This window comes from Lepidochelys kempii, chromosome 4 (genome assembly GCF_965140265.1).
Source record: "Lepidochelys kempii isolate rLepKem1 chromosome 4, rLepKem1.hap2, whole genome shotgun sequence".
In the NCBI taxonomy this organism is placed as follows: domain Eukaryota; kingdom Metazoa; phylum Chordata; order Testudines; family Cheloniidae; genus Lepidochelys; species Lepidochelys kempii.
Window position 1 is genome coordinate 15,485,962 of NC_133259.1, and position 20,923 is coordinate 15,506,884.

General features: G+C 40.4%; 1 protein-coding gene across 1 annotated transcript in view; it reads left to right on the forward strand.

Annotated features, from left to right (window-relative positions):
• CFAP299 (cilia and flagella associated protein 299) overlaps positions 1-20,923 on the forward strand; it is a 395,565-nt gene that overhangs the window by 134,751 nt on the left and 239,891 nt on the right. The window contains exon 3 of the mRNA XM_073340486.1: positions 7,477-7,567. Within this exon, the coding sequence (XP_073196587.1) occupies positions 7,477-7,567 (91 nt within the window). The remainder of the gene's footprint in view (positions 1-7,476; positions 7,568-20,923) is intronic.

Consider the following 20,923-nt stretch of genomic DNA (forward strand, 5'->3'; position numbering starts at 1 on the left):
TTGTTACCCTGCAACTTTTTAAGGAACTTACTCCAGCTTTTTGAGGAAATATTTTTTTGGGGGCTATTTATTTAAACAAGGTTTTTCAGGTCACCGAGTGTTAAATAAACCTAGTTAAATAGGAGCAGTGCACGGTGGGGGCTGCAGAGTTCCTCACCACAAGCTCTTTTCCCTTCCTTCATCCCTCCCATCCTTGGGAACTTGCTTGTGTAGCCCAGCAGGAAGATGGCACGAACATTTATGTAGCCTTGCTGAATTCCAAGCTAGTCACATGCCAAATCTTCAGCCTGTTTATCTGTGAGGCAGTTTTTTCAGAGTGGAATGTGTTTGATCTTTTCTCTGAAACAATAGTAACACAACTCTAAGAATGTAAAAGTTGCTATGCCAGGGGGAAATAAAACCTACTTAGTCCTGTCTTTAGCAGTGGCTAATACCAAATGACTCTAAAGAGTGTGCAAAATAATCATAATGCATGCAAGGCCTTATCTACATGAGAAAATTGCACCATTTTAATTTAACCCAATTTCTAAACCAATTTAATTAAATCAGTGCAAACCCCAGCTTGGGCACCCTTAATTTGGTCTATGTGACTGGCTTATTTTGTTTAGCTCAAACTAAGTAAATGAGTAGAGGTACTTGGGTCAATGGTGTTCTGCGTAAGATTACATGCAGGAATTTGGTGCAGGTTTCAGAGTAACAGCCGTGTTAGTCTGTATTCGCAAAAAGAAAAGGAGTACTTGTGGCACCTTAGAGACTAACCAATTTATTTGAGCATAAGCTTTCGTGAGCTACAGCTCACTTCATAGGATGCATACTGTGGAAAGTATAGAAGATCTTTTTATACACACAAAGCATGAAAAAATGGGCGTTTACCACTACAAAAGGTTTTCTCTCCCCCCACCCCACTCTCCTGCTGGTAATAGCTTATCTAAAGTGATCACTCGCCTTACAATGTGTATGATAATCAAGTTGGGCCATTTCCAGCACAAATCCAGGTTTTGTCTCCCCCGCCTCCCACAAACCCACTCTCCTGTTGGTAATAGCTTATCTAAAGTGATCACTCTCCTTACAATGTGTATGATAATCAAGGTGGGCCATTTCCAGCACAAATCCAGGGTTGTGCTGGAAATGGCCCACCTTGATTATCATACACATTGTAAGGAGAGTGATCACTTTAGATAAGCTATTACCAGCAGGAGAGTGGGGTGGGGGGAGAGAAAACCTTTTGTAGTGGTAAACACCCATTTTTTCATGCTTTGTGTGTATAAAAAGATCTTCTATACTTTCCAGAGTATGCATCCGATGAAGTGTGCTGTAGCTCACGAAAGCTTATGCTCAAATAAATTGGTTAGTCTCTAAGGAATTTGGTGCAGTATTTCTATATGCTTATAGGTCCATGAATAGTTATTTTACAGTTTTTGCATCGCTGTGGGTACTATGATATTGTTATTCAGGGTAAAGTGACACAGATTCTTAATTTATTTTAAAAAAATGTATCCCTTGATTTGAAATAGGCTTTACAGTCTGATGGGTTCTAGTCATTATGGGTATGCTAGTCTGCCCAAGGACCCTCTTCTTAGAGTGAATCTCTCCTCTTCTTGGCATGAACACTGAGCCTGAACCTTAGTAACTTATTGTAACTTTACACTTATGTAACTTACGTAACTTACAACTTTTATTGCTCATATTATGACACAGTGGCCTTGATAGTCCAGATGGATATCGACTGACAATGACACTCCCTTGTAATAACATTTTAAGGTGGCAAATTCCCCCAATGCAGCCTTTTCCTACCAGATTTCCTAGTAGCAGTCCTGCTAAAACTTTGCTGCTCAGTGTCTGGAAGCTGCTTCTATTTTATTAAGGTGCAGATTAGTATGGGCTGCCCCGTTCCTCATGGATGCTGATGTCTGTTTGATCCAGCACAGGCCTTGTACACTGCAAAGCCAGGGCTCTATTTGGAAGTAACATATTGTTCCTGCTGCCTGGAGCTCAGTCCAAAAGCAAATGCAGAATTCTAGAAACAGCGTACTTTCTGCCTGAAGTGAGAACCATTGCAGTCCTAAGCATAAGGCTAAGCTGCAATATGTAACAACAGCAATAACAAAATCAGACATCACTTTATACAAATAATGCATTCTGTAATATTCATACTAGTAAGTTAACCATGCTTCAGTGTCAGTAAAAGATGTGGCAAACATATCAGTATCATATCAGCACTCAGCTGACAGTGCGACAAACACATGGGTATTTCATGCAGAATTGTTATATACACACAGTCAAATAGATGCTACTTGTTTCCCTTATTTGCCAATAGGTATATGGATACCCAAATCTGACTTTCCCAAAGTTCATTGGGATATTTGATTGACTAAGCTGGGTGACCTTTACAGATTTGGCTCCAAATGAGTGTTTGGCACATTCCGAGATATAGGAGAAATGTAATTTCAGTTTAAAGTCATTGTTTACCTTTTCTCTTGTGTTACTGGAATTAATTAGCTAATACCAAGCACTCCTCCGAAGGGTCTTAGGTCTATCTAATCTAGAGTGTGATGTGTTACATTTCTCATATTTTGTTTGCCCACGTTGTAATTGTTGATTTTATTTCTTGTGGGTCTTATTCTCTGGGTAAGGATAAATGTGGGGGAATAAGGTGGGGGGTCTACTGTAGACCACCAAAGCAGGAGAAGGTGATGCTCGAGCCATTTCTAGAGAACTAACAGAAATATCCAAAACACAAGACCTGGTAGTAATGAGAGGCTTAATACCCTGATATCTGTTGGAAAAGTCATATGGCAAAACACAAAATGTCCAATAAGTTCTTCAAATGTGTTGGGAACAACAACTTGTTTCAGAAGGTGGAGGAAGTAACCAGGAGGGCAGACATTTTAGACTTGATTCTGACTAATAGGGAGGAATTGGTTGTGGATCTGAAGGTGGAAGGCAACTTGGATGAAAGTTATCATGAAATTTTAGTCTTCATGATTCTCAGAAAAGGAAGGAACGAGAATGGCAATTTAAGGACAGTAGATTTTAACAAACTCCTAGAACTCGTGACTAAGGTCCCATGGTTAGAAAATCCTAAGGGAAAAAGGAGTTCAGGACAGCTGGCAGTTTTTCAAAGAGACAATATTAAAGGCACTACAGCAAATTATCCTGATGTGGAAGTAAGACAGTAAGAGTAATAATAGTATAGTAATAGTAAGAAGCCAGCATGGCTACATTAGGAACTCTTTAATTACTTGAAAATCAAAAAGGTATCCTACAAAAAGTGGGAACATGAATAAATGGCTATGGATGAATAAGATGGTAAGGATGAAAAAGAATAGCACAAGCATGTAGGGACAAAATCAGAAAGGCTAAGGAACATAATGAGTTATACCTAGCAAGGGACATAAAAAGCAATAAGAAGATGCAGTAAGAGGAAGGGGAAGAAAAGCGTAGGTCCATTACTTATCAGGGAATGAGAGCTAATAATGGATGACGCCAAGAAGGCTGAGGTGTTTAATGCCTATCTTGCTTCAGTTTTCACTTAAAAAAATAATTGTGATTAGATGCTTTACACAATTAATATCAACAACAAGCAGGAAGGAACACACACCAGAATAAAGAAAGAACAGGTTAAAGAATGTTCAGACAAGTTAGATGTTTTGTCAGGGCCTGACAAAATTCACCCTAGGGTACACAAGGAATTAGCTAAGCTCAGAACATGAGTGATTTTCTTTGAGAACTCATGGAGGATAAGTGAGGTCCCAGAAAACTGGAGAAGGGCAAATATAGTATCTGTCTTTAAAAAGGGGAACAAAGAGGACCTGGGAAATTATAGACCAGTCAGCCTAACTTTGATAGCTGGAAAGATATTGGAATGAATTATTAAACAATCAATTTGTAAGCACCTAGAGTTTAATGGTGATAAGTAATAGCCAACATGGATTTGACAGGAACAAGTCTTGCAGAGCAAACCTAATTTCCTTCTTTGGCAGGTTTACTGTAGTAGATAGGGGCAAAGCTGTAGACTTTTCATTTTTAGTGAAGCTTTTGACACAGTCCAACATGACATTCTCATAAGCAAACTAGGGAAATGTGATCTAGATGAAACTACTGTAAGGTGTCTGCACAACTAGTTGAAAAACCATTCTCAAAGAGTAATCATCAATGATTCACTATTAAACGTGGAGATATACCTAGTGGGGACCCTCGGGGTCGGTCCTGGGTCTGGTGCTATTCGATATTTTCATTAATGACTTGGATAATGGAGTGGAGACTGTGTTTATAAGATCTGTGGTTGACAACAAGATGGAGGGATTGCCAGCACTTTGGTGGACAGGATTAGAATTCAAAATTACCTTGAGAAATTGGAGAATTGGTCTGAAATCAACAGGATGACATTCAATAAAGGCAAAGTACTACACTTAGGAAAGACACATCAAATGCAATGGGGGAATGCAATCAAATGCGATGCGGGAATAACAGGCTCGGTGGCAGTACTGCTGAAAAGGATCTGGGGATTATAGTGGATCACAAATATGAGCCAACAATATAGTGCAGTTGCAAAAAAAAAGGCTAATATTATTCTGGGGTGTATTAACAGGAGTGTCATACATAAGACATGGGAGATAGATGTTCCACTCTGCTTGGCGTTGGTGAGTCCTCAGCTGGAGTATTGTCTCTAGTTCTTGATGCCATATTTTAAGATATAGACAAATTGGAGACAGTCCAGAGGCGAGCAACAAAAATGATAAAAGGTTTAGAAATCTCACCTGTGAGGAAAGGTAAAAAAAATTGAATATGTTTAGACTTGAGAAGAGAAGACTGAGGTGAGGGGGACCTGATAAGTCTTCAAATATGTTATGGACTGTCATAAAGAGAACAGTGATCAATTGTTCTCTATGTTCATTGAAGGTAGGACAAGAAGTAATGGTCTTAATCTGCAGCAAGGATGATTTCACTTAAATATTAGGGAAAGCTTTCTAACTGTAAGGGTAGTTGGCTACTCACATAGGTTGCCAAGGGAGGTTGTGGAATCTCCATCATTAGAGGTTTTTATAAATAGGTTAGACAAACACCTCTCAAAAATGGTTTATGCATACTTGGTCCTGCTCCAGCGTAGGGGGAAGAACTAGGTGATGTCTCAAAGTCTCTTCCAGCCCTACATTTTTCTGGTTCTCTGGTGGTGGTTGCTGATCTTGTTAAAAATATGAATAAATGTCTTCTTTTTTTTTTCAATTGTGTAGATGGGAATATGTGTCTCCAGATAGAGTAGGCTAGGTTTTCATCGAATTGTGACCCACATGTTTGAAATTATGGGCAGTCCCATAATATGTATGTGAAATTGCTATTTGACCACATCAGAGGTTGGGCCTATTTGAGATAATTATATTAATGATTTTGGGTGCTTAAAAGGGTGATGCAATAACTGTCTATTGGATTTATGTTCATAATGGTGGGAAGATAGTGGGGATCTGTGCATTTTGGAGGTACCTTGGTATTCTGCTTCCTACTTTTTCAAATGAGTTAGGTTTAGAAGGATTATGATAATTTGTCCTTTTTATCTAACTGTTTTTCTGATTATTTTGCAATTTTGATTTCAGAAATAGACATGGCTTGCTATATGCTAGTATGTTCTGGTGTAGAGATAATATCATACTTAGAAATAGTTATAAAAAGCTCTGAAGGTTTAATTGTTGGAAAAGTGGTTCAAATGATTTGAAATCTAAAATGTTGATCTACTGTTGATAACTTTACTTTTCTCATGGATTCTATAGAAGTGTCTGGGAAGCTAGAAATAATAACTAGATAGGACAAGGATGTTTTGATGCCCCATTTATTTTTCCTTCTTGAGTTTTCATTACACTGTTCTATTTGAAACATTGTGGAATAGGCAGTTGACACAAGAGATCCTTCCTGACATGGTACACTGTGTACTTGAGTCTGAGAGATATAGTTGCTTTTATTAAAACATTCACACTGATAGTATTTTCAGTGGGAGAAAGTTGTAATATTGTCTTGTTTACAGACTTACACTGAACTAGGAGGCACTGTTTGACCTTTGGCAACCTAACAGAGAAGAGTCCAATAAGCAATCACAGGTTTTAATATTGAAAAGGGGAACAAATCTCATTAGTTCCTACATCAGTTGGGTGTGAGAGCGTGGACCTAAGAGTCTGTTATGATTCAGACATGTTCTTCTCTTCTATAAGGCCTCATCCAAAGCAAATTTAAGTCAGTGGAAGAAATTCCATTGATTTCATGTGGATTTGGATCAGACCCATAAAAGTTGTATAACCTGTTTAAAAACAGCAATTGTTTGTTGAAGGTTTTGTCAAAGGTTCAGTGTGGGTTTCTATTTTATCTGGTGTCAGGCTCTCATTCCTAATTATTGTCTAATTTCTGGGGTACCTCTTCAGGACTCAAAAGGCCAGTAAGTAATTTTTAGGATTTAATAACTTTTCTGCACCGTTTGTTTCATTTTTTTATGGAGCAAAAAGAGACATTGTTCCTGTTAGCATTTCAAGATTCAGAATGGGCATAATGCATGATTTTACACAACCGATTCCATGTATCCATCTGCTTCTGCTCCTGATAGCACAGAAGTAGAAAAACCAGCAGAAGCATCAAGAACCTGAATAAAATGTGCTAATGCTGTTATTCTCTCCACTTTATAAAATAACGTGTTTCTGTGCCCTATAATCCTAATCCAATGCCTTTCCGGTGACTTCAGTGAGCACCAGATCAGTACCCTGTGTGATAGGTTGCTGACTGAAAGGTGAAGTATAGAGTAGTCCAAGTTTAAATTTGCACCTACAGGCTAACGACAATTGATATGCTTATGTAAGTATGGCATTAGCCACACCTTCCCTAGGTGTAACATATTTGTTTTCATTAATCCTGATGTACTAGGAATCACACAAATAAAAGTATCATAAATCAAGGTTTTCTACACAGCATACCTTGGCTAATGAAAAATTATTATTTTTTAAATTGGTATGACATGTACAATTATTGTGTAAGGAATGTAAGGTACTTAGAATGGTTTAATCAAAAAATTAAGCTCTTTAGGGCACTGTCTGTTGTCTTTTTCCTTATAAAAACTTCCTGCAGCTAAAGCAAAAGAGGAAAAGGGATATTGTTAAAATGAAAGCGTTACTTAATACTTTACTTTAACTGTTTTCCCTTCTTTTCTGTACCTTTAAGAAAAGTTTTAAAATATTTTAATCCTGTCTTTGCCATGGGACTAAGCAGGCTGAGGTCTCTGTACTCAAAATCCTGAACCCTGTTTGGCAGTTTAGTGTTATGCCAGAGACAGGGTCATGTAAACACCTTTGACTCTCTGGGCCCATTTATACCATAAATATTAATACAACAGGACTGTTACTTTAATATATATCTGGACAGCACCAAGAAGAATGGGGTCCGGACCACTGATTACTACTGTAATAATAATAATAATTAATACATGTTCCCTTGTTTTTCTAGAACGTTATCAAGTGCAGGAAAAGAACTGAAGGATAATTTTCTGAAGGCATTGGCAGAAAGGGAGGAAGCCAACCGCAACGGGAAAATGGCAGTGAGTACATTTTAGATTGAAATCCTATAGTAATAAATAGTTTGAAAAATTACATTTAAAGCTACCATCTTTACCTTGTAGCACATATTGCATTTTTCATGAAAACATCTATTAGTGTAATTTATAGCAAAACTCTTTTTTTCCTCGAGTCATGCATTTAAAAGTTCTGTCTATTTGGGTGAGGTTCCCTGAGGATTGAAAAGTGACAAATGATACCGTTGGTCTGTTTTTTGACAAAATGCACGAAAAGACAAAGCAGGAATCTAGAGACAGGTACATTTAACGGTATTGGTGGAGAGCATCTTGGAAACCATACAAAAGGATGTAATAGGAGACCACCTAAAGAAGTACATTTTGATTTTGTTATCCCTGTTAACGATTTAGGCACTAATCTTGTGGCTGCTTAAGCACACATATAACATTACACCCATGTGAATGCTGCAGCTTCCTTATTGAGCGGGGCATCTCTCTGTGATGACATTACACCAGTGCTGTGGAATCTACTGCCTGTTGGCCTCCAAGAGACTTTAGGGTTGGTTATGACCTATAAAGCCCTATATGACATGGGACCAGCGTACCTGAAGGATTGCCTCTCAACACGGGCCATATTGCCGCAGTTGTAGTCAGATTAAGTGCCCAAACCGGGTCTCACTCATAAAAGAGAGGAAGTGACTGGCAGGGCATTTTTTGTAGGGGCTCCAGGACTCTGGAATATGACTCCCCCTTTGGTCCAGAAAAACTGAATTTGGTGGCCTTCCAGGCATGCTGCAAAAGACATCTGTTTGATAGGAATTTTGGAGAAGGCTGAGGGTATGCTTCCCATAACACTGAAGAAGTAGAATGGAGTTTTTGTAGGTGGTTGGCTGGCTGAGTTCCCGTGAAATTATTTCTCTAATACTGTTGGGATTTTGTTGTATTATTAATGATGTTAAGATGCCTAGAGCCTTGGATAGGCATCTTTTTATATTTTTAAATCAAAATAAATAAATAGTCTCATTGACTCACGTAAAATGCACAGGTTTGCAGAACTGGGGCTTAACTTAGGTCATGCTTAACTTACCCATTGGAATTCTTTGAAAATTCGATTGCCTTCGCAGATCAGGGAAATGATAGTATATTTTGATTTTCCAAAAGCTCTTGATAAAATTATACATCTGAGATTAATGGTTGAGCTAAAGAGGCATGTAAGACTTGATTAGAATGTTTCCGGGAGGAACAATGAGAAATAATGGAATGAAACTGAGCAAGGGAAAATTTATGCTAGATATCACAAAAGATTTCCTAACCGTAATTTCGTTAGACTGTGGGAACTGGTGGAACCCTTTTCACTAGACTTAGATGAGATAGAGCACTCTGGAATATTGTCAGGGGAACAATCCTGTAATGTTAGAGGACAGATTGGAAAATTGAGTCGGACTTTTCTGTATCTAAATTCTATTCTACCCCTATATTTTTTTGCTGGCCCTCGTTCCCATCTTTTTCCCTTGTAAAAGAGAAAACAAAAGTTAGAGAAGATGCCAATATATTTCCTTTTTTTCTTTTCCTCCACTCTCTCTAGCCTTATCTATAAAAATGCAAACAAATGCAATATGTAGTTACGTTGGCACTAATAAAATATTGTTCAGCAGAGAGATAAGTAGGAATTGGCAAAGTTTTGGTAACAGGAGAGACACCTCCCCCTACCCCCAAATTTGGAAACTTGTCTAGATTCTCTAGACCTTATGGGTCTTAGTTTAGTTTACAGGCCGTTGGAGATTTTCACCACAGCAAGGATCCTCAGACTATGGTACATGAGCGTTTATCTCACAACAATTTTTTAAGAAGACGGTGCTTAAACAAATAAAGTTTGGGATCCATTGTGCTATAGCAAATTGGACCAAACTGAGTAACAGCAGGGCTGGATTTGTCACACTATCAGTTTTTGTCACAATTCGTTCAGGCCTCTTGTCAGAGTTAGTATTGTAAAGTAATGAGTTATCAATAGTCACCATGTAGGAATATCTGTTAGACCTGAATACTGATACATACTATTCTATATGAATATAGTTGAGGAGAAGAAGATTCTTCATACTTGGCTTGATTCATGTTTGCTAGCTTTGTTATATAGAGAGTAAGATCTGCTTGTAATGGGTCCACTTCACTTGACTATTCATGGCACAACTGGACTGATAAGACAATAAAGACTACAGTGGTTTTGCTGCTGCATATGGACTGAAATTATGCTTTTTCATCCCTCCTATGTGGGACATTGAGAGTTATTTGATTCTGTGCTCACAGGGACACTAGATTCCCTCTCCTTGTGTTAAAATAATACTGCAAAAATAACATTGGCTTTATGGGAGGTTGCAATGATTTTGATCTTCCCTGACTCTGGTTGCTTTTGAAGCTGATCAGATAAATGGTAAATATATACAGTATTTTCTCTCCCTCCTCCCCCGTCTTTTCTCACAATTAAAGTAAAAGCGTTTTTTTTCTCCTATGCAGTTCTGGGATCCATATCTGCTTTTTTATGGCTAGCTAATTAGCCACTAGAATTTTCAGAGGAAATGTTGCCGAAAATGTGGTTCTAAAACCTACGTGAGCAAGCTTTCTCCTGAGGCTTCAAACGCCTTGTGGTTTCAGCTGGTTAAGAAGTACCATGGGAAAAGTGTTTCTTGTGGTAGTTAGGGATTTCCTACCAGAAAAGGTCCAGAAAAAGGCAACGTAAATGGTTAGCTGTGTGGCTCAATTTACATATGATGAAAGATTGGAAAAAATAGAATGATTTAGTGTGAAAAAGAGAAGAATTAAGAGGAGTACTTGTGGCACCTTAGAGACTAACCAATTTATTTGAGCATAAGCTTTCGTAAAGCTTATGCTCAAATAAATTGATTAATCTCTAAGGTGCCACAAGTACTCCTTTTCTTTTTGCAAATACAGACTAACACGGCTGTTACTCTGAAAGAATTAAGAGATTTGTTTGAGGTATTGAATATTATAAAAGGAATTCAGTTGTTAATAATAGTTCCTACCTCTTTTCATCTGTAGTGCTTTTTCATCAAAATTTTTATAAAGATGGTCAATATGATCACTCCCATTTTATAGATGGGGAAACTGAGGCACAGAGCAGCATGACTTTCCTGAGATCATCCAGCAGACCAGTGGCCCCAATATCTTTTTGTCCACTGGAAGAAACATCTACCTTAAAAATGTGCTTCAGAAGTTACAGGATAAGTGCCCATCTTGGAATCTTCTTTTTATAAAAACAGTAATAAAGAGGCAGTTTTGCAAGCTCATGTGAAAGTCTTTGTTCAAAATCTAATCTATGATACAAGGAAAAGGGTCACTAGACAAAATGAATGACAGGCATAGTAAATTTAAAGCTGCAAATAAATATAGACAGCTTCTGAGAATTAATTACCACAGGAGGGTATAGACTTAAACTATAATTGGATTTGAAAAGGACTGAATAAATTCCTGACTTAACATAACACTGTAGTTAGACTTGCTAATAGTGTTGAATCTTATGTGTGTAAGCTGACTCATGTGTGGATGATCAGGAAAGAATTTTCCCTTCTGTATAGCACTGAATAATCGACTAGATAAATTATGGAGATTTTTTTTTTTTTGGTCTTTCTCTGAAGTTTTTGGTATTGGCTGTTTCACTTAATAAACAAATGACTTGAACCAGTCTGGAAATTACTATGTGCCATTACTATGGGTGAATGGGCATGGAAGTCCGTTGCACTGATGTCTACAATGCAGTGCCAGTTTACACTGGCAGAAGTATCTGCCCCTATGTTTCTATTAAAACAATTAGTGCAGAGGTACACAATTCTTCACTGAGCTGCAAAACATTACCCAAATGTTTTCAAACCTGCAGAAAGGTTTTTTTTAGTTCATTCTGCGATGGGATCAAAAGTTGAACTTATGTTTGAGCCAAACCAGTTTGCCCAGAGTTTGGAAAGTCCACTTCCCTAGAGCGAGTAGGAAGCTTTCCCAGGAACATGCCATCGCCTTCTCAGGAATCTAAACTTTCATCTAAAGAAAACAAATTTGAGCAATTATGATTGTGAAGAAACCTTCCAGACATGAACCGAATGTGGGTGATTTACTGATTCTTCCTAAAGCCAAGTCTTCAATGCAAAAAGATGCATGTGTTTACACTGAGTTAGCTAACTAGAAATACCTATCTCTATGTAAAATGCTAGTGGAGGCAAGGCACTGTAGTTTTACCGTGAGGTGGCTCGTTGTAGTGAACCCCAATTGGGAGTTATAGAGTTGGACCATATACAGTTTTTTTTTGCCATGAAAACATAGCCTAAGTCCTCAGAAAGACAACTCCAGCACTAAAAGAAAAGGAGTACTTGTGGCACCTTAGAGACTAACCAATTTATTTGAGCATAAGCTTTCGTGAGCTACAGCTCACTTAACTGTGGGTAGGGATGAAGGATGGCTGCTAGTGCTAGGAAAAAGAAGGGATCTGGTAATTGCCCCATGTGAGACAGCTGATGGGGGAAGGGCTGACCATTGATGTGAGAAGCTGCCACTCCCACCCCTTGGAACAGTGGTTACTCTGGGGACCCCAGTTGCCCTAGCCAAGCAGAGGATTTTGTCAAGGTGGGGGTGGAAAGATTGTGGGCCTCTCTCCCACATAATCTTCTGCTGGGGTGGCAGAAGCCTTCTCCCTGGACATTGTTCTCTGCTTGGGCAGCTGGTCATAGTGGGGAGGCTCCCTCTCCCCAATACAAGAGTCCTCTGTAAGGGTAGGAGGCATGGGATCCACCACCACTGATCCTCAGACTGTCTGTGGCCTCCTTATTCCTCATTTTTTGGGAGGCCTAGGATCTAGCCTAGGAAGAGGGAAACCTTATCCCCCTATTACTTTAGCCAGACTTTTGAGGGCAAAGGGAGTAGCAAGAGGACTCCTGCTACAGCAGAGGACTCTTTGTAGTCTGTGTAGAGGGCAACAGTATAAATTGGTTTAATGTGAGAGGGTTCCTGGTATTTATTCACTGGGGGAGAGCATTGTTGATTTAGTGATTGATTTAGTGTTGGGTGGAGCATAGCATTAATTCAAGAGCCAAAGCGAGACTGGGGTCTCCTGGCTCAAGCAGAAGGTGGAACTCAACCATCAGGAGACTAGTCAGGAGGAGGTGTAGTTCAGGGAACTGGTGTATTTTGGCCTGGTGAGCAGTCTTAAATATTAAGTAAACTTTTCAAGCCCTGGGTTTGCCCAATCCTTATGATAACAACACTAAAGGATCTTTCCAGTATTGCAGGGCCCATCCTGCCTCCTCTGTGCTGACTTGGTTTCATTCTCTGCTCATCTGCTCTGTAGACAGTTTACCATATACACTACACACACAACAATGGACTGGAGAGAAGAGCAGGAGCATCACAGCAGTGTGAGATAGGCCTTAAGCACACCCCTGGTATTACCATTCTAGATAATGAGATGATATGCTTAAATATGTTAAATAAAGATAGCTAGAATGTGATCCAGCCCCTAAAAAAAAAAAGCATCCCACCAAAATCGAGACATCTAGACTCAGTTTCAGAGACTCCCCTGCAATTATATGATTTGTGGACCCTTAAAATGGCCTTTGGTTATATATCGGGAGTTTCTGGAACTGTGAATACTATTCAAGCTATCCAGTGTGTGACTACATATAACAGAGTAAATTAAATATGCTGTTTCAGCCTTAACTCTGTATCGCCTGAATTTTGTTGGTTTAAATCAGATCCATAATGTTTCCCTAATACACCTTTGTTTAAGCATACCTCAGAAATGTTGGTATAGAACATAAACTTGTTGGCTGCAGTCATAAATGTACAGAGAAGACATTATCATTTTTTCTATCAAATACTTGGTTAGCCCTTAAGAATTTCTTTATGAAGCTATGTAACTATTGATCTTACACATGCCACTGGTATTGTTAATAGGGCTCTATACAGCTGAAATTATACATGGTCTTTTGGGTTATACTGGGTCTGCAAGACCAAGTAGGCTGGCTGCTGAGCACACCAACCTATCCAGAGAAATGACTGCTTATTTTGAAAGGCTAAAACTGCTCCCAAATATCAGTTACATGCCAGGATTTCTGGAGGTGCTCAGTGGATGAGAAACTTACGCAAATGAGTTCCCTGCCTCATCTTCTCAGCATATGCTATTTGTCTAAGGTCCACTTCTCTTCTTCATGCAGGAGCTGTCCAGGCCATGGGAATTATGACAGCTCCAGCTAAGCACTGGGGGAGCGCAGTCACTGCACGACCTGGCTCCGATGATACATACAGCTGAGTGTCACAAAGCCCAAGTCACTTCACACAAGTCCTTAGTGGCCTCATGCATTTTGACCAGGAGATGACAAAGTGGAAACTTTCATATCTCTCTGAGCCAGTGAGCAATTGCCCCAAACCACCCTTTGCAACCAAGCAGGTAGAAGAGAGCAGAACTACTTGAGACTAATACCTCTCATTCCATCTAGGGTCTGCAAGTGATGGTCAGTGGTGGTAAAGAATTGCGACATACTTAAACATATCAGCATGGCCATGTAACCATTCTACGTTGCTAGAAGGAGATTGTCTACCAAAGAAACTGTGGTATGATGCAGGCTCATTTACCTGCCCCTCAGTACACAAAGGTTGATTCTAGCTTTACTGTCACTTCCTTTGTGGCAGGGCTTGGGAAGGGCTGGTGGAAAGCAAAAGTGGGAAAATGCCTGTGTAAAGGGAGGATCCCATAGGTGGTAAGTGAACACCAGCTTGCGGAATCTTTTACTTATGTTTATTTTGCTTTGATTAATGCTATCAACCCTTTGCTACTGCTGAAAATTCTTCCTGATTACTGCTGTTTTATTGTTGTTGAAACCTTCCCTTTTACAGCGATTAATCCATTTGTTGTACCATACCTGAGCCAAACATCACACTGAAAGGAGCCAAGGAAATGTGAAGGCTCTGAACAATATCAGATTTGTCCTGAAAGTCTCCACATCAGAGCTGTCCTGTCATGGCAGCCTCAATACTTTCCTCACAAGAATAAAATTAGAAAAGGGCTATAATTGAAGAGGTTGTCATAGTCTAGAGCATGGCCCAGATGTTCACAGCACTCTGTATTATTGTGGGGTGGTATTGTCAAACTCAAGCAACAGTGGACCCAGCACTTCAATTTTTGATCTGGGTAATTTTTGATTTGTGGACCTACCTCACTGCAGTGGCAAACTCCATCCCTATCTGAGCTATCAAATGTGCAAAGAATAACAAAAAATGCTTCACAAAGTAAAGTATCAGTTTATTTTTCTGAGGGGAGCCAGTGCAGATTAAACAAGCTCTTTCAGGAGTGGCGGGAAAGAAAATGTGTTTACTGCCACAATAGCTCTGGACTGTGATTTCAAAACCTCTCTGCGCTGTAGTAGGTTAATCTCAAACTGTATCTTTCTCCCTATGAATTTTAGTTTGCACAGGTTATCTGTATATCAAATTGGTCTATGACAATGGTGTTTACAAAAATGAGGTGGTCATGACAAAGGTGTTCTGTGCATTCCCTCAATTACCACCCCATTCAAAAATGAGATCCAGAAAAGATTAGAAGGAAACATAAGAAGTGATCAGTAGAAAGTGGATTCAAAGAATGAGTGGAGTGGGTGCTAGGTGGCAATTCGTCCCTGTTTTGAATGTGCAGCTAAAGCGTCTCTTACTTTCATGAATAAGAATTCACTTAAATTCCAGTATTCAGTTATATGATCAAACTCATTCTGAAGGCAGAAAGTTCTTCATTTCTTCACAAAGCTGTATGTTTTCTGTACCTAGACCTCACCCATATGCTGGTATGCATAACATATTTTTTGTTGAGTCAGGGTGATAAACTGTTCAAAACACACGTCATCTGTGGTATTAGAAAGCCTATAAGAATTGTGTAATACCTACAGACCTATTTTTATGTGTCAAAGTAAGCCCCATAATTACTGTATATATCTTGGGATACTGTTTAAATTGACAGGTTTCAGACTTAACAGCCGTGTTAGTCTGTATTCGCAAAAAGAAAAGGAGTACTTGTGGCACCTTAGAGACTAACCAATTTATTTGAGCATAAGCTTTCGTGAGCTACAGCTCACTTCATCGGATGCATACTGTGGAAAGTTTAGAAGATCTTATTATATACATACAAAGCATGAAAAAATACCTCCTCCCACCCCACTCTCCTGCTGGTAATAGCTTATCTAAAGTGATCACTCGCCTTACAATGTGTATGATAATCAAGGTGGGCCATTTCCAGCACAAATCCAGGTTTTCTCACCACCACCCCCCCCCCCCACACACACACAAACTCACTCTCCTGCTGGTAATAGCTTATCTAAAGTGACCACTCACCTTACAATGTGTATGATAATCAAGGTGGGCCATTTCCAACACAAATCCATGTTTTCTCACCCCCCCCTCACAAATCTTGGGAGACAGGCCAGTCCTTGCCTACAGACAGCCCCCCAACCTGAAGCAAATACTCATCAGCAACCACATACCACACAACAGAACCACTAACCCAGGAACCTATCCTTGCAACAAAGCCCGTTGCCAACTGTGCCCACATGTCTATTCAGGGGACACCATCACAGGGCCTAATAACATCAGCCACATTATCAGAGGCTCGTTCACCTGCACATCCACCAATGTGATATATGCCATCATGTGCCAGCAATGCCCCTCTGCCATGTACATTGGTCAGACTGGACAGTCTCTATGTAAAAGAGTAAATGGACACAAATCAGATGTGAAGAATTATAACATTCATAAACCAGTCGGAGAACACTTCAATCTCTCTGGTCACGCGATTACAGACATGAAAGTCGCTATTTTACAACAAAAAAACTTCAAATCCAGACTCCAGCGAGAAACTGCTGAATTGGAATTCATTTGCAAATTGGATACAATTAACTTAGGCTTGAATAGAGACTGGGAGTGGCTTAGTCATTATGCAAGGTAGCCTATTTCCCCTTGTTCCCCCCCCCCCCCTCAGATGTTCTTGTTAAACCCTGGATTTGTGCTGGAAATGGCCCACCTTGATTATCATACACAATGTAAGGAGAGTGGTCACTTTGGATAAGCTATTACCAGCAGGAGAGTGAGTTTGTGGGGGGTGGGGGGTGAGAAAACCTGGATTTGTGCTGGAAATGGCCCAACTTGATTATCATACACATTGTAAGGAGAGTGATCACTTTAGATAAGCTATTACCAGCAGGAGAGTGGGGTGGGAAGAGGTATTTTTTCATGCTTTGTGTGTACATAATAAGATCTTCTAAACTTTCCACAGTATGCATCCGATGAAGTGAGCTGTAGCTCACAAAAGCTTATGCTCAAATAAATTGGTTAGTCTCTAAGGTGCCACAAGTACTCCTTTTCTTTTTGTTTAAATTGACTTATCTTATCTTCTTTTTCACTGATATAACAGTGATGAGGCACCTGGCTAGATAAGTACCTGGATAGACGTGGTAATGGAATTGTATTTGAACACTTTCCTACTACGATAGATGACCTTGTGGACTTTGGGCCAACCAATCTGAGCATCAGCAAACTTTGATGTTTTCAGTGGGTAGATGGAATCTTTTCTGTTTTCATGAAAACAGTAGTAAGCTACAGATTCCCCCGGTTTTACTGATTAGAAAAACAAAAATAAAATCTGTCCTTTCTGTCCTTACAATCCTCAGAACTGTAATCAAGAGATCAGATGCAATTCAGGCTTGGTAGAGTAGAACTTGTTGATGCTAATTTTCCCATTGAATGTTGACTGTGTAAACAGTTACATGACTGGGCCGTTTTGGCTTTGAAATGTGTATTATTGAAGCTGGTATAAAAGCACTGGTTACAGCTTGTTCCTTCAGAGCCATTCAAAGAAACCACTGTAGCTGACTCAGAAAAACCTGTGAATCAGGCAGTTTCTAATATACCCATTTCCTGTGTTGAAAACTCTATGAAACATAAGATTGCGTTGTATGTGACCAACAATATTGTGCTGACATGATCTTTTCCCCCTTTACTATTTTCCAACGTCTATAAAGTGCTCCCTTCTCAAGAAAAAGAGGGTATTGTGCAAATGTTTATTTCCCTTTTAATTGAACCCATGTTTGTCCAATTAATAAACCCCTATGGAAATTGTATGAGTCATGCAAGTAATCATAACTTCATTTCAAACAAATCACTTCTGTGCTTGAAATATAAAATACATATCAAATTCCATTTCACTAGAAGAAGTACATTATAAAAGGTTAAACTTTTTATTCTTCCAGTGATTGCACGTGTCCATTCTACTTCAGGTGTGTGTGCATGCATAGTGCACCCAAGTCAGAGATGTTTCTCCCATAGCTGTACCTATCGGGGCTGTGCATACGCCCTCCATGCACTTACTCTGCTAGGCGAGGGAATAAAGGGGTGGAGCTGCCTTTGCAATTCTCTCTGTTCCACCTCACCACCTGTGGTCGGTAGTTGGAATGTCAGTGTTGTCTGTACAATCTTTTCTCTTTATTAAAACTTGTAATAGTTGTTTAGAGTCAGTTTTGTTAGTGGTTCTCCTTTATTCTATTCTATTTATTCTAATAGAAGCTGCCTTAAGTCGTTCCTCGGAACCACGCTGCTCTGTATGTACTCAGAGGCACTCCACGCCGTCCAGGAGCACTCCTCTGTACATTGCAGTTTTTCCAGTAGGAGATTTTCAGAAGGGAAGGGCCATTCCTCTTCCCTGGTACCATACACGAGGCTGAAGAAGTCAAATGATGCAAGTGTCTCTAAAACTAGAAGATTTTCCTCTTCTAGAAGATTGAGGTCTCTGGCAAGATCCTCAAGCAGGAATGCAGATACTGGAGGTAGAGCACAAGCTCTGTCTAGGCACTCACTGGTACTGCATGCTCCCTTGACCCACCAGATAGGGTCATTGACTCTGGAACAGACCCCGGTGCTGTTGAGATTGAATCAGTTGACTGCACGTTCTATTTGTCTGTGCAGCAGATGTCTGAATGTATGAGCCTCTCAATACCGACAATGCCAGAGGCATAGGCAGCAGCTGGAGACGTGCTTTGCCTCTCAATACCAGAGTCTCCAGTTGTTCAGAACGTAGAATTATTGGTGCCAACTACTTCGCAAACTCTGGTACCATCTGTATCAGTGGTGGTATTCCTCTCGGCTTCCGTGCATCAGACCTCAGTACTGATGGTGAGCAATCATAGCCTACCTATCTGGTACCTTCTTGGGGTAAGCTATGGATGCTCTCCCCAGTACCTAACACATCTGTTCATAGATCCCAGGCACCTATGCTGCATGATACCGCACCACTACAGCCGTCTGAATATTCCAACTCTTCTTCAGAGTGAGAGGTGGAATCAGATGTATCCCAATCTTATCACAGATTTCTCCACCTGCCTATGGAAGATTGAGAGCTCAGCACTGACATTCCCATGGATGTCAGTCTTGAGACAGGGAGCCATGGGACACTTTTAATTGGGGCCCTTTTGCCTTATCAGTGGCCCCACTGGAATCCATGGGGTATGCCTCTGCCCTCACATTTATCTCCAGGTTTTTGTTTATCTAGGTCACCTCAGAGGCAATGTCTGATTTTGGACGCTGGTCCCACTACTAATCTCAGCTGATGCCTCTCAGGTTTCTGAGTCCTCTCAGCTGGAACCTAGCCCTGCTGGCTCAGCCTGACAGCATCCTTCAGTTCAGGATGTTCCTATTAAGCCTTTCCTGAATAAGTCATCCTCCTCTCCAGATGAGTGTTAGTGTTGACATGACAGATGAGTGATGAGTGACAGTGTTAGAGGCATCATTACCTGTCCAGGATGATTATAAGACATACAATTGGCTAGCTCTCTTGGCATACTGGCTAGCTCTCTTGGTATACAAATTGAATAGGAGAATTAGCAGAAATCTTGCAGACCCCAGAGCCTAGTAGAGTGGCTTTACCTATTAATGAAGCCATCTCGGAGCCTACAAGGGTCTTCTGGGAGACACCAGCTTCTCTGCAGCCAAGAGAACATCTGGATTACGGTTCAGGATCATGAACAAATAGGCTTTCTTGGCCAGATGCGATTATTCCATCTGGGATAATCTGTCAAAATCATCTGACAAATTACCAGAGGATGCTAGGCAGGAATTCCAAGCCGTGATTCCTGAAGGTAGACTGGTTTCCAGGACCTCCCTTCAAGCAGCCCTAGATAGCGTCAATTCTGTGGCGATGATGATGGCATCTGCAGTTGCTCTGCTCCAGTTCCCTGGGCTATAGTCATTAGGCTTTCTTCTGGAGACAATAGAAGATCTTCAGTATGAGGGTCTTAATTTGTTTTAGGGAAAATAGATGAAGCTCTGCATATCCTGAAAGACTCTAAGGCAACCCTTCGATCACTGGGTGTTTATACCCCATGCCCCAAAAGGAAGCAATTGCATCCTCTAGTAGTCCAGAGGCATCCTTTTTACCCTCCAAGACACCCTGATCAATCAGAGGCTATGTCTACACTTATGGGGTGGGGGACATAGAGTATATATACTGCATGCTCCACTAGCACTGGTATAAATATCTGTGTAGACAGAGAGGCATTGCTTACGTGAGTGAAGATGCACCAGAACCTTAGAGTAGATACCCTACAGAGCTCTCTGCATGCCCAAGCCAGGCTTCCTATCTCTACACTGCTATTTCCCTACACCACAATGAAAAGCCTCCAGCAGCAAAGAGAGGCTCTGGCTGGGGGGAGGCATCAGGGAAAGGCTGTGGTATCTCCCCACAACTGGAACCTTTCCCTGCAGCGGATTTCTCATTCCAAAATCCAAAATGGGGTCTCAGACCTATTTTGGACCGGCAAAATCTAAATAGGTACATAAAGAAGATGACATTTCACATGGTTACCAAAGCCTCCTTTATCCCTTCTCTGGATCCTGAAGACTGGTACACTGCCCTTGACTTGTAGGATGCCTACTTCCGTGTGGCCATCCACCAGAGCCACAGGAAGTTTCTAAGATTTGTTGTGGGCAATGTTCATTATCAGTTTGCTGTCCTGCCCTATAGTCTTTGTTCAGCCCCACGAGTCTTCACAAAGTGCATGATGGTGTCAGCAGCTTATCTCAGAAAAGCAGACATGCAGGTATGCAAGATCAAGTCCCTCTTTTGTTCTCTGAGCCTGTTAATCAACACGGACAAGTCAGTTTTTGACCCAGTGCAGAAAATACAGTTTATAGGAGCAGATCTCGACTCTGGTGAGGGCATTCTCACCTGAAGCCAGATTCCAAGCAATTTTGGATCTCTGCTCAGACGTCAAAACCCATTGTTGCACAAAGGCAGGGAATTTCCTCAGATTTCTGGGACACATGGCAACTCGTATGTACATGACTCAGCATGAC